Source organism: Stegostoma tigrinum, chromosome 22 (genome assembly GCF_030684315.1).
Source record: "Stegostoma tigrinum isolate sSteTig4 chromosome 22, sSteTig4.hap1, whole genome shotgun sequence".
Classification (NCBI taxonomy): domain Eukaryota; kingdom Metazoa; phylum Chordata; class Chondrichthyes; order Orectolobiformes; family Stegostomatidae; genus Stegostoma; species Stegostoma tigrinum.
This window is the reverse complement of record NC_081375.1, coordinates 27,415,976-27,429,619: the sequence shown is the minus strand read 5'-3', so window position 1 is coordinate 27,429,619 and position 13,644 is coordinate 27,415,976. Positions and strand designations below refer to the sequence as shown.

Below are 13,644 nucleotides of genomic sequence, written 5' to 3'. Positions count from 1 at the left end.
CATTGATCTCTAGACAAATGCTGTCCTTGGTTGCAGCTGGCAAATTATGGCTCACTTCTTTCGCAACTTTCTATTGTGATATCAAGTGGTAAATTTCAGCTAAGTTTGGAAATTATAAACATGCAGAACATTTTGTTCTGAGTTTCCAGCAATTTAGCTACTTTGTCAGGCTGCCACATTTCTCCTAACAGACTGTGTGGTGTGTTATCTGTGGTGGGTGGGTGTTCTTTTTAGGGATTTCTGGTCTAGTATGTGTGAAGTTAGCCACCCAGGACATCTTGTAGAGTAAACCGGATGTAGTGCATCTCTGCAATTATTTACAGGTTAGAAGAATAGGCTATACAATACGTCAGAGATTGTAAAGAGGCCCTAGCCTTTTACGTCTGACTCCCACTAGATTCTATTTTCCCCAAGCCTTTACGAAATCCTCAAGGTGGTTGGCCGCTAATTATGCACAATCAAACTATATCAGAAGAACATAAGAACAAGGAGCAGGAGTAGGCCATCCAGCCCCTCGAGCCTGCCCCGCCATGTAATAAGATAATGGCTGATCTTTTTGAGACTCAGCTCCACTTGTCCGCCCATTCACCCTATCAAAATCTTCTCCCATGTACAACATAGACCACCCTTTCCTTTTAAAGCGTCAGGGTCAGGTGTTGAAAAGTTAAGATTTTGGACCTAAATGCTAATCTACAGAAGTGGCTTTTCCTCAATTTATGGAGCTTTGACATTATTTTTGGTCTTGGATCCATGTCAAGGACATGAATGTAATCCCTATCCTGATATGTCTTTTAACTTTCTTTTATCTCTGTGTACAGCAAATGCTACATCAGTACATTCTTGGATACATTTCACCAAGATATTGACTAGCTTCGATTAAAGTTATTTCTAAAGCATTTTCTGTGGGACAGCAGAAGCTTCTGATGATTTCAATAATAGTTTGCACCACAAAGAAATAATTCTACAGAACGCTACATCTATATTTTACATCTCTATTTTGAAACTTTATGCGGAGCTTTTTTTTCTGGTTAGTCATTAGCTCTGAGAGGTTCTTGTTTCTGAATGTGCTCATTTTGTTATGATTTTTCTCTCTTCCTGTTTCTTCACAGCTGTGGCTGTCACTGTGAATCGTTGCCTTGACAACATTGTAGCAGGAGGTGTCCAGATCAGTGGGTTGCACGCAACAGTAGCTCCACGACGCCAGCAGCAACAGACGCAACCCATTCTGCAGGAGTTCCACTTCACCCCATATTTTGAGAATGACTACCTGATTAGTAATGAGAAACTTCGCTCCTGCCTAGCACAGTGCAAAGGTGAGCAGCTAAGCTGAGACTTAATGCTTCTGTTTGGCGTAAAAGAAATATGTATTTTGGGAATAGAGTTCTGTCAGCCTTTCCAAAAAAGGAATCAAAATTCAATAATAACTTGGTGTAGACTACTGTATCATTTTTACATCGCGTGCTAAACTATTTTAATCCTTCTTGCGTTTATATTTCCTTGCGTTATATATTACTCCAAAGGACCAGTTATACTTCCAGGAGAAACTTAGCAGGTCTGACAGCACCTGTGGAGAGAAAGCAGAGCTAACGTTTTGAGTCCAGTGACCTTTCTTCAGTACTTCCTGTCCGCAGATTCTGCCTGATCTGCTGAGTATCTCCAGCAATTTCTGTTTTGTTTCAGATTTCCAGCATCCACAGTTCTTTTGGGATTTTTTGTATACTTCCAGGTCTCTGATGTTGCTTTTAAGTGACTAGGATAAAAAGCAAACTCTCCAAATTTGGGTGACATGCTCTATAGGGGAAAATACCTGGCCGTCGCAGGGTACTTATGATGATGTCTTGTCTCAAATCAGGATTGACTGTTAGGAATAATTATTGTATGTGCTGCTATGCACTGGAATACAAACACCTTTTGTGGACTCTAATTCCACCTTTTAAATGTGCCCTTTTTATTAAAATACTGAAACTTTCATTCAGCTGTCTCTTGTTTAAATATCTTTTTATTAAGGTTTTATGCAGAAGCTACAGGACAAATTGTCCAATCATGGACTGAAGCTTTCTTTCTCTGGTCTACCAACTGGTGGAACCACTGCTGCTAGCAACACTGGATCAGAGAAAGGACTCCTGCACATGCTTGATGTACTGTGTGCTCTAGACCTGAATGGGAATCTTTGGTCAGAACTGCAGCAAACAGTGGAGACTGAGAAAGATTGTCTACGTGAGGATGAGTTACTGAATGGACTACTGGATAGCCCGGCACTGAAAATCTGCCTTGATATCTCCTTGGAAAACATAGTGAACAAAAAGATGAAGATCATAGAGGTAAGGGCATAATTTTCCTTTGTTAATAAAGTTTAATACAGTAATTTTACATACAACAACTTCATCACCACCCGCTTGGATAGAGGTAGGGAAGCGGAATGGATTGAAGGGAACAAGTCATTTTGACTACTTTCAGAGGTTAGTTGATAAGTTAATGTGGTGGACAAGGCTGAGGTTGTTGAAATAACTCCACAGATGCCAGTATCCCATCACAAGGTGCTCTTTGTTTACACGTGGAGAGTCCTTGACACTGATCCAGATGTCTGTGAACAAGATGTCTGACAGTCCTGTTCTTATCTGTCAGCCAGAGCTCCAGGATTGGACCAGATTAACAGCCCTAATCAGGGAACTCCTATTCTTAGTCCACCAGGCTGTCCCTGTTACAGTCGCAACAGTTGTGAATATCATCTGTCTTAAATTCATTTACGCGTCAGATAAAATTTGTACCCACTGCACACAATGAGAAAATGTGAGGTCTGGGTTATGGTGGGGAACAGCCATGATAATGGAAAAGAAATCCATGAGCTGCCCACAGTTATTATCAGGAGCTAAGCATAGAGGAGAAGGTGATTCTGGGAATGGCATCTGAATATTACTTTTATGTCACGTAGAATGTGATATTTTTCGTAGTAGTGTTTGTGTTTAAAATCAATAATCCAAACGCAGCTCCTGCTTTTTTATTTAAGATGTATATGTGTTTTGGAGGGTATTTGAAAAGGGGCTTGCTGTGTATATGCCATACAGGGTTTCACTGGTAGAGCATGTGCAACATGTACTCGCTGGAGATATTTTAACTTTACGCTGTTTGAGCACCAACTTTTATCATATTTACACTTTGATATTTTCATAGCTACTGAGTGAGTGTTGCCAGTCAAGAATTGAGATCAAAGTTAATTGGTTTCAATGTGCTTTAATGATTAACAAGGAGTCTTACTTCTCAGGGAGGGGAATGAACAGATCACCAGAAGTGGTGTTCTGGCTTTCCTTGGGCTTCGAACAGCATGCAGCACACTATTAAAATTGTAATGGAATCTGTGTGGGCTTAATATAGGCTGAAATATTCCTTGTATCTCCTAGGCATTCAAAACCTTCAATTGCGCAAAAATTTCCAGTTATGATTTTGCACTCAAGCAGTAGCAATGTTCATCTATGTGTGCAGGAGGTCACCCTCGGCAGTGGAAGGAGGGGCTCAGTTGGATAAGTGTTATACAATGAATGCCTTGTGATAGATACCAGTAAAACTGGCACAAATGTTTGGAGTCGATTGGCAATCTTACCCTGTTAAAATATCACTGGGTTTCCAATAACAGTATGGAATCTGATTTGCATGGATTAACAAGACCTACCTGCTTTCATTCAACCATTGCAATGATACACAAAGTTAGACATAGAGCCAGTAGGAACGGGGTCACAAGTTCTTAGCTGATTCAGTCAATTTCAGTAATTAGAATGAACTTCAGAATCATAATTTTGTTCCCTGTTGGTTTTAAACTCTTTTATATGTAATGGCCTTGAGAAATTGATAAGGGGAAGTGCTGTAGATTATAAGATGTAATGTACCTTTCCTGAATTGGGAGGACTCCAAGGTATTTTTCATTGTTTACTTTGCAGATTCATGCTGCTTGATCAAATATAGTGAGTTTGTCATAAATTTTGCAACGGAGTTGAATCTGCATCTACATGCAACTCGTTTGCATTTGTGCTGTCTGGTCTCTAGATGTGACTGCACACTGTCGGATTAGTAATATTCCTTGTGTTTGTGGGTTATTGAGCACAGAGTGTTGTAGGCAATTAAATCTCTTAAAACACAATGATAATTCTGATTTCTAAATTCAAAGACTGTCCTTCCTAAATTCATGGCACCATTTTGGTGACCTGTACACCCAGTTTGCAGTATAATGGGAGTGCCAGTAATAGTTTGAAGTGGAATAGCAGTAGCAAAGCAAACAAAGTGGACTGCTTCAGCACTCCTGATCTGGAGATATGACCTATTCCTGTCTGGACTGCTGTAGGCCCCTCCTTCCCTACTCATAGAAACTGAAATTGATACAGCCTTGTTGAACAAGAATATCAAGGGTTATGGAGCTAGGGAGACTGACAGTCTGGTAAACCCAATGACTAGTAATCCAAAGGCTCAAGTCAATACATAGTGTACATGGGTGAATGGTCTCTTCCTGTGCCTCTGTTTCAGGATTTGGATTCCACTGTGATGGCTGTGACTAACAAATCTAGAATATATAGCTTGTCTCAGTAGTGGTGACTGTGACAACAGTCATTGTCGTAAAAGACCCATCTAGCTCACTAACTGCTGCAGAGGCGCCTATGCCTAGTTTAGGGCACAGAGGTCCCAGCAGGCAGCTACGATCTGAAACTTGTTTGCACCTTCTTTACCAGAATGCTGTAATTCTGTCCAATAATATAATGCTGAGAAATGACACGCCAGGGCAGCTTCCTTACAAGCATCTCCTGCATTAGTCGTCAGACAGAGTTTAATGATTTTGCCAGAGATGATAAGAACTGCTGATGCTGGATTCAGAGGCAATACAGTGTGGAGCTGGAGGAACACAAAGATCCATCTTCTGAAGAAGGATCACGACCCAAAACAATCAGCTTTCTTGCTCTTCTGATGCTGCCTGGCCAGCTGTGTTCCTCCAGCTCCACACCATGTAATTAATGATTTTTGCCACTTTGTGTCTGCATTTAGGATTTCCAATCACTATTTATTTTTGTTTATCTGCCACTTTGGCCTGGCCACTGCTGATCATAACGAGCTGAGATACCAATTTGCACTCTAACATTTTTGAATTCCTTTCCTAGCTTTGTAATTTTCCCATCCAAGTATTTCTGTCCATTTAAAATCTCAAGGTTTTCCCTTTTAGTCACCCTTTCTGCTAGTGAGGAATATGAATTACATTTCAGACTCTGGTGGACCTATCCACCAATTTGAAAATATTTAGAACAAATACACCTGAAAATGAAAAACTACCGATCAAGCCCTCTAATTATTAACACACTGTGAATGCCTGCCTTTGGCCCTGCTGGAGTTTGAGGTCATTGTGAGCACGTTTTACATGAACATGTTCCACTAAGTGTGCGACTTGCCCCATGCAGTCATGATGGGCCATAGCTCAATTTGGGTGAGTAGAGGGCTTTCCCAGGGGCCAAAAACCAGTAATGCTTGGAATTGAGAGTACTGGTCATACTGGAGCTGCATTTTGAGGTGGACAAGATGAGAAGGACAAAAATTTGATTTGCTTTACTATTGTTATGTGTACTTGGGGATGGTGAAAAGTTTTGCCCTGCATGCAGTACAGACCGATTTATTCACCACACAAAGTGCATAGGGTAATGGAACACAGTGAGGAATTCAATGTTACGGCTGCTGAAAAGGTGCACGTGGAGCGAAATCGACATTAAATTGAATGAATTGAAATAAATGAATGCATCATTCATAAGTTCTACTAGTCTTTCCTTCTGGAGGACCTCTCAAGTTCACCTGTGTATCTGTCAACTCCCCATTTTCCTGGCTCTGAACCCTTTATCCTTCCTCAAGTGGGGCCTTCCTGAAAACTGGCACATTCATTCAGCAATATTTGGTCAGCGTTATATATACTGGGTTCCAAACAAACCAAGAAAGCAGGAATTCCCATTATTGGAACTCTAGCTCCTTAATGGCATTTTACTTTGGAAGGAATGAAGAAGACTGGGATCTCATGGAAACAAGTAGAAAGTTGCCACAACAGGGTTTCTGTCATGCTGCTTTACCGCGAGAGCCTGTGCCTTACCAAGAGTTACAGTGATAACAAGGTGTAGAGCTGGATGAACACAGCCAGCCAGGCAGCATCAGATGAGCAGGAAAGCTGGTGTTTCAGCTCTGGATTCTTCTACAGAAGAAGGGTTCAGGCCTGAAATGTCAGCTTTCCTAATCCTCTGATGCTGCTTGGCTTGCTGTGTTCATCCAGGTCCACACCTTGTTATCTCAGATTCTCCAGCATCGGCAGTCCCTACTATCCAAGAGTTACCGTGAGTATTTGATTGTCCACACACTTTTCCTGCCCCCACCCCCCCATTGAAATTCAGGACCAGAATATATTTAATTTCACTTCCATGATATTCCCATAATTTTCACGGACGGAATATCCAGTGAACAAGATGATCCGAGAGAGAGTTCATTCATTTTAAATTATTATGGAGTTTATTTTAACTACCTGTCCCAACATACTTGAATTGAATTGCATTGTTCCTTCCTGAAGTCCTGTACACTTGTAAAGTGAATATATGAAGGTTTTTTGAATGCTTTTAATCTGTTATTCCTCTAACATATGGAATATCTCATCATTTCTGATAATTTCAGGGTGGCTCTTGTTAAGGAATCCTGTGGATACTATCAAAATCACTAACATAGAGCATCATCTTTCAAGTTGGCGCTCTTCTGCTTTATCCCAGAAAAATCACCCATCAGGAACACAACTTTTAACTAAACTTCATTTAGCTTTAAACGTTTGAAATGCAATTTGATTTATCATTCGTTATTATCTGCATTATACATATGGCACTAGAAAGCATTTATTCAACTTTGCTGTTTAAATTGGCATAGCTATTGTGCATCAAGCTCAATCTAATCCTGGTAATAAAAGGATCAAAGATGGATTTCTTAGAACTGCTGCCCCACTTGTGTGGTTTACAGTTGCGGATTTGCAAATCTCTGGGGAAATGTAATGTTTCAGGTAGCTTAGGGGAAACTGTGTGTGTGTGACGCACAAAGTATCACCATTTTGATGCCTGAGTCAACATGGATAAGTTATTTCTTTCCTGTTTTTCTTTTTTCAAACAAAAATTCATGAGATCTGCATTTACAATCTTTTTTTTGTCCTTTTTTTGCCTCCTTTAGGTTTCAGCTGCCAGTGGAAACTTGTTCTCTCGCATTGTTCCTTTACTGAACAACCAGCCAGTCATCCATCTTGATTATATTGCCACTGATCTGAACCCTGATTCTTTGTCAGCCAATCAGAATCAGCTCCAGGAGCTGGGTGTTTCCATCGATCAGTGGAATCCCCTGAATCTTCCCTCCTCCAATCTGGCCAATGCTCAGCTAGTTACCTGTAACAGTTCAGCGTTTCTTTTTGAGGACCCTCAGACTGTTGTCACCAATATGGCTGCTGCCTTGAAAGATGGTGGATTTTTGTTGCTGCACACCCTTCTGAAAGGTGAAATCCTGGGCGAGACGATTGCCTTCCTTACAGGAAAAGACCCTAAGCAATCTCAGGGGCTTCTAACACAGGTAAAATAATTTTGACATATGTATTTATATTTGTCCTTTTTAAGCATACCATATACAGCAAACCCAAGATTTGTTTTAAAAAAAAGCTATTTTTGTGGTGATTCTTTTAGATGATTTCATAAGCTGAAGAAATAGTTTGCTTTTTCTATCATCATGAACACACATTTAAACTTTTCTCATATTGATAAGTTAGGCTGTAGTTTGAGTAAGAAAGTATGTTTGCCATAAATATATAATTCACAACCATAAATGATTTATGTATCACCGATTTGAATTTGAGTAACATTTTTAGAAATCTTGTCTTGACCAGTGTACCTTTGTGAATTGTCTAAAACAACAGTGGAGGTGACATTTTTAATAAACATGTAATGCATGGATTTTGTGTTAGTTTGTTTTCTTACTGATCTAATTTCTTACAGAACTGAGACCTGATTGTCTGCATGGCCTTTTGAACATTTCTTTTTCCCTAAGCTATGTATTTTACCTTCAGTAACACAATGTCCTGTTGCTGTCCAGATTTATTGTTACGAGCTGAATAAACTATTTCGCTGTACTGCTACCTCTTTTGTTTTGAATGCAGAGCAAGAAAGAAAAATATCTTGGAGTTAGATGTCATTTTAGCAAAATTTAAATCCAAATATTTACATAAACACTAAAGAAAAACCTAGATTCCATGCCTTCTGTTAAATAATGAACAGAGAAAATACTGCTGTACCTAGAGTATTGTCAAAACTCAGTGACTGGAGAAATCACTTGCCAGCCTAAGTCACCAATACAACTCATGATAATTAGCTAGAACCCTGAAGCAGGAAGTTCATGTCTGTTTGAAAACCATTGAGTACAATGTTGTGATTTTTCTTTCCTCCCAGTTTCTGTACTTGGTCATTTCGGTTTGGAAGTGATACTCTAGGTGTAACCCACAAAATATGATCTCCCAATTTGAACTATCAATTCAGGCAAACTTACAATTTTACAAGCCAGTTGTCCTCCTTCTTCTACAGAGCGAGTGGGCAGAGGTATTTGATCAGGCCTCGCTTGACGTGATTAGCATGAAGAAATCGTTCTACGGTTCTGTCATGCTCTTGGGACGCAAGAAGACTGAACCCAAGAACCCAGTGTTCCTGGCAGCCGACCCAACGGATTTCAGCTGGATTGAGCCTTTGAAAGTAAGGAAAATACCTGCAATTTCCTGAGTGGAACCAAATGGTCATCTTGGCAATTATATCCGACAAGAGATTTAAAGATATTTTGAAGATTCTCCCTTTTATCATATTTAATGAGACCAGAGCAGTGTTTTTCTCAGCCAAGTGCAATGGTGGTGAAATTTTTATCTATCCTACTGCTTTCTCCCTCCATTTCTCTTATGAACGTATTGTTCCAGTTGTGCAATTGCACACCTTAACCAGGATTTGTGTGTAAGCCTAAACATTAATATCTGGCAAATAGTACAAGTGAGCTCATCGTTGATTTTTTACCCAGTGTCTTCAGGCCCCTCCCCTTGTGCGAAGGGATGGCAACACAAACCAGATGCCCACCATCTAAACTGTGACAGACCTCCTTGCTGCTTATGGATTGTTAACTCACTGGAGAAAGTATCTGAGCCAGCAGGGTTACCTTTTTGAGTAACGTGACTTGTACGCAGATCCAGACAGTGCCAAAAGATTGCTTTCAGTCAACTTTTTTCCATTATTGTGTTCTGTAATAATCGTAAAGGTTGCGCCACTGTTAGCGCAGTGGCCTCTTGGAACCCATGCTGTGAAATTCCCACTGGCAGCTCCTGTAGTCCATAGGGCCCATAATTCACCTTAAGGACCCTCCATAAACTCCACTTCTATTTTATGTGGTGGATCTTCCTATAATCTCCTCTGCTGGCACAGCATCCATTTTTATTTCTGTGAACCACCTTGGGTTATTGTTCAATGTTAAACATTTACAATTAAGCTTAATGAGGCCACTAACGTTTTGGAATCGCCCAGTCCTGAATTGAAGAATCAACTGCTATGGGCCATTCCGGTTTCTATAAATGTTTATTCTCTTCTTGCAGAAGATCTTAGAAGACCCTTCAGAGGATCCAGTCTGGCTTACGGTCAATAATTGTGGCAATTCAGGAATCGTTGGAATGGTGAATTGCCTTCGCCAGGAACCATATGGGCATAGAATACGGTGTGATTTTTATCCATTAACTATTAATAAATGCTTTTTAAAAAGGGATTCAGGAGAGTGGTACAATAGTACCAGACATCTGAATGCCTTTCTTTAAACCATTTATTAATATTATATTTAATAAAACAGTTTTGTTTTTACATTTATTTTTCAGCCAATTCAGAATAATGACATCAGTTCTTTCAAAAGCAAAACCCTTTAACTTTGCCTTCAGTAGAAGCTTACTGTACTGAGATCATTTCAAAGTTCTGGCCTGGAATAAACCATTCTGAAAGGCTGTGGAAGCAGATTTAATGGTAACGTTCAAGAGATGTTGGGTGCATTCTTGACCAGCTTGGTTTCTCTAGCATGTTTTTATTTCAGATTTTCCAGCAGTTGCAGCATTTTTTAGAATTTGGGCTATATAGTGATGAATTCATTTAGGCTCTGTTTAACTTTGCTTATTTGCTGGAAATGTAGTCAGAATCTGGTACTTAATAGGTTGATCTTTAATATGGAAAACAGCTGGTATGCTGCTCTTTGGCTGTTTTTCCTGTGGCAATTATTAACATAAGAGCACACATTTGAGCTGAACTTAATAGCATGAGCTTGATCTGCATTGTACTGAAAGCTGCCCAAAGGGTCCCAGCCTGAGGTTAGAGATTGAGAACTGGATTAAGACAGCTATTTGATCAGAAGTGGCGGTGGGGAGATGTAGCAGAAAGGAACAGTGAGAAAGTATCATCAGTGGAGGAAATAAAAACAAAACAAGCTACAAAGTGAGATGAAAGCCTTGTTATGGAAAAGGTGAAATGTTATTTCAAAACAAAACAAAAAATGGAAGCTTGAAAAATCAGGCTAAATGTTTTAAGAAGTTACAGCCAGGATTGAATAGTATAAATATGAATGCACAAAATATTCACACCAAAAATTGAAAGGTGAAATGTATCAATTAGTAAAATAATTATCGGGGGCAACTCTTAAACACACTAATTGTTTCAATGGAACGTAGAATAAAGGGCCGGAAGAATCAGAAGCTATAGACTGTAACTTGAGATATATTTAATGTTTGAAATACATGGGTTGGTTAGCAAAGTACAGACATAAACTTCCTGAAGGCAAAAACTTAATTTTTAATATTCATTGGCAATATTGAATTGAATAGCTGTGTTTGACCTTCTATGATTTTCCTGTTAATGACCTACATCTTAGCGTAAAGTCTATAAAACCACTTTGAGAGCACAGAAAGACTGTCAAAGAAACAACATTTGACAGAAATTCAGGTAGTTTAGATTCATCTGAATTGTGTTATTTACTTTAGTTGATAGGTTTTACAGTACACTGGTGTGAACCTGCACACGTTTATTTTTTAAAAATTATCTGTCCTCAGGTGTATATTTGTAACAAATTTAATCTCTTCCTCGTCTGTTCCATCCTTGGATGCTTGTGGAAAGGACATGAAAGCCATTCTCCAAAATGACTTGGTGATGAATGTCTACCGCGATGGACGTTGGGGGAGTTTCCGACACATTTTCACACAAGGTATGCAATCACATTCACTGTCATGATCAATATCATTCAATATCATGAAATGATTTTGATCTGTTTAACAAAGATTCTTCTTGTCTTTTTTTTAATGTAGAAAAGCATGGATCATTAATTGAATTTATGGCTTTCCATTTTCACTGCCGCAGTATAACTGACTTGATGATCTCTCTGTTAGCTGCATCACACAGAAGTGAAGGCTATGGAACCAGGATGAAGAAATTTGAAATCTTCCTTTTGGTAGCCTGGGGGAGTTTGAGCCAGATTTTCAAATGCCAGCATGATTGGCTCATGGTGTGGGTCTGATTTCATAATTGTGGTCCCAGGGATCATCTTGGGATTTGGATTTCAGTAGATTTTCAAACTCTCAAGTGGCTGGCAGAGTGAGGGAATGGGAAACATGCTTGCCTCCATCTAATGGCGCGCTGATCTCCTCCCAAGTACTTGATAATAGGCAAGGGTTATTAAAACGGTTTCCGGTGAACTTGACTATTCTGATGCATGTTAGTGCCCAGCCGGACGGATTTTCAGAAATTTGTTTTGCTTTGGATGAACCAAACTATGCCAGTACCTTCATCCAGCTGTTATGGTTTTGTTCATTCACCTCAATGACGCTGACCCCCTGACAAATTGTCTGCTTTCGCTGGGAGGCCCTGTCATGGCTGCTACCTGCTTTGGCTCTGCCACTGGGGAGGCCATTCAGACCACTGTCTCTAATTGGGCATCTAGCTCAGCAATTTAGGGTGTTTACATTTAAAAACAGCATCATCTGAGCAACACAGTTCACATGCAGCTGCAGGATCTAGATTTAACCTGGATTTTGGGTTTGGTGGTCTTCCCTGAAAATCCATTGTCTGTGTATATGTCCCCATTCGGTTGCTCTGTCTCATGAATCTGGCAGTAAGCCTTTGGTAGCTCTATACTATCTTGAGAGTCCTGTTTTTCCGGCTTGTGAGTGTGGATCTTTAGAATGGGTGCTAGCAAGTCCCGGTGGGATAATTCTGGTGGAAAAGGAGCAACTCGGGTAATTGGTCCCTTTAGTTTAGTAGCTTGTGAGAGGAACAACCTTCATTATCTCAGCTTTTCTTTGTTTTCTTAGCATATTATCTTTTAACATTGCATTGCTAACAGAAAAGAAGAGACATGAATTGTGAGGAAAATAATTGGAATAAAAGCGAATAGCACAGTTACAACTTTTTTCAAAAAAAGGGGAAAACCAAAGCAGGGGCATATTGTATTTGACTTCTCTTGCTGTCTTGTTTGCTCAATTGTGTTGCATTACGCGGGTAAGCCATTCTAAAACAAACTTCACCAACCTTGTGCTTCAGTTTCCATTGAGTGCAGTCGCTATTGGGCATATTTTAATGTACTTGTGTGATGATTTATAACCTCTGGAAGATTAAAGTGGCTCCCGATGTTTAAACATCTGTTTGTTTTCTTATCAAAAAGGATAAATTGGAATGAAAGCCCCAACTGTTCTGTGGGTAATCCACATGGCAGGAAGCAGTGGACAATGAGAATAATTATAATATTAAGAGTTCACCTGTAAGTGTCAGCAAGTTTTAATGCAGCAGCCTGCCAGCGTGCCAATGATCTCACATTGTGGAGATTCCTCATGAAGTTTGAGCCTTCTGAAGCATTTAACTCTTCTAAACAATGTCACAGAGGACATTTTGTGTTGCTGTAGCGGTTGTGCATTGTCTTCCACAGCGTTTGACACTCAAACCAAACCATCAGGTTTCCTCTGCTGTTCAATTCAGCAACATTGACATTTGTTTAGTTCCACTTTTAACTACCTGATTATAGCCCAACCATCTCTATCAATTGGCTGCCTTCCCGCTTATGCACTGCTGATGTCAGCGTTCCCCAAACATCTGTCCTTTATCCCTCCTCCTCTTTATATGATAACCCCTTGGCAACATTATCTCCCAACATGGGGTCAGCTGCAACATCAAAGATGGTAATGTTATTCGGGGAAATGGTGGCATAGTGATACTATCACTGGACCAGCAATCCAGAAGCCCAGACCAGTGTTGTCGGCATGTGGGTACAAAGTCCACCATAGCAGATGGTGAAATATGAATTTGGTTTAAAACGTCTGGATTAAAGAATTGGCAAATGGTGACCATGTGACCATTATCAATTGTCATAGAGACTCATCTGGTTCTGTTATAGTCATCTGATATAGTTTATGGAAGGAAATCAACCATCCTTACCTGGTCTGGCCTACATGTGATTCCAGACTCTCAGTAATGATGTGATTCTTAACTGCCCTTTGGGCAATTTGGGATTGGCCAGCATTTGTTGCCCAGTTAGCCACGCATGTCCATATTATTAATAAATCTATTGTTGCCT

General features: G+C 39.9%; 1 protein-coding gene across 2 annotated transcripts in view; it reads left to right on the top strand.

The window, feature by feature from the left end:
* The window catches only part of fasn (fatty acid synthase), an 84,350-nt gene that overhangs the window by 39,855 nt on the left and 30,851 nt on the right, over positions 1-13,644 (top strand). For both annotated transcript variants that reach the window (XM_048555027.2, XM_048555028.2), the window contains exons 21-26: positions 1,110-1,313; positions 2,008-2,321; positions 7,213-7,602; positions 8,604-8,768; positions 9,647-9,765; positions 11,135-11,286. In XM_048555027.2, the coding sequence (XP_048410984.2) occupies positions 1,110-1,313; positions 2,008-2,321; positions 7,213-7,602; positions 8,604-8,768; positions 9,647-9,765; positions 11,135-11,286 (1,344 nt within the window). The remainder of the gene's footprint in view (positions 1-1,109; positions 1,314-2,007; positions 2,322-7,212; positions 7,603-8,603; positions 8,769-9,646; positions 9,766-11,134; positions 11,287-13,644) is intronic.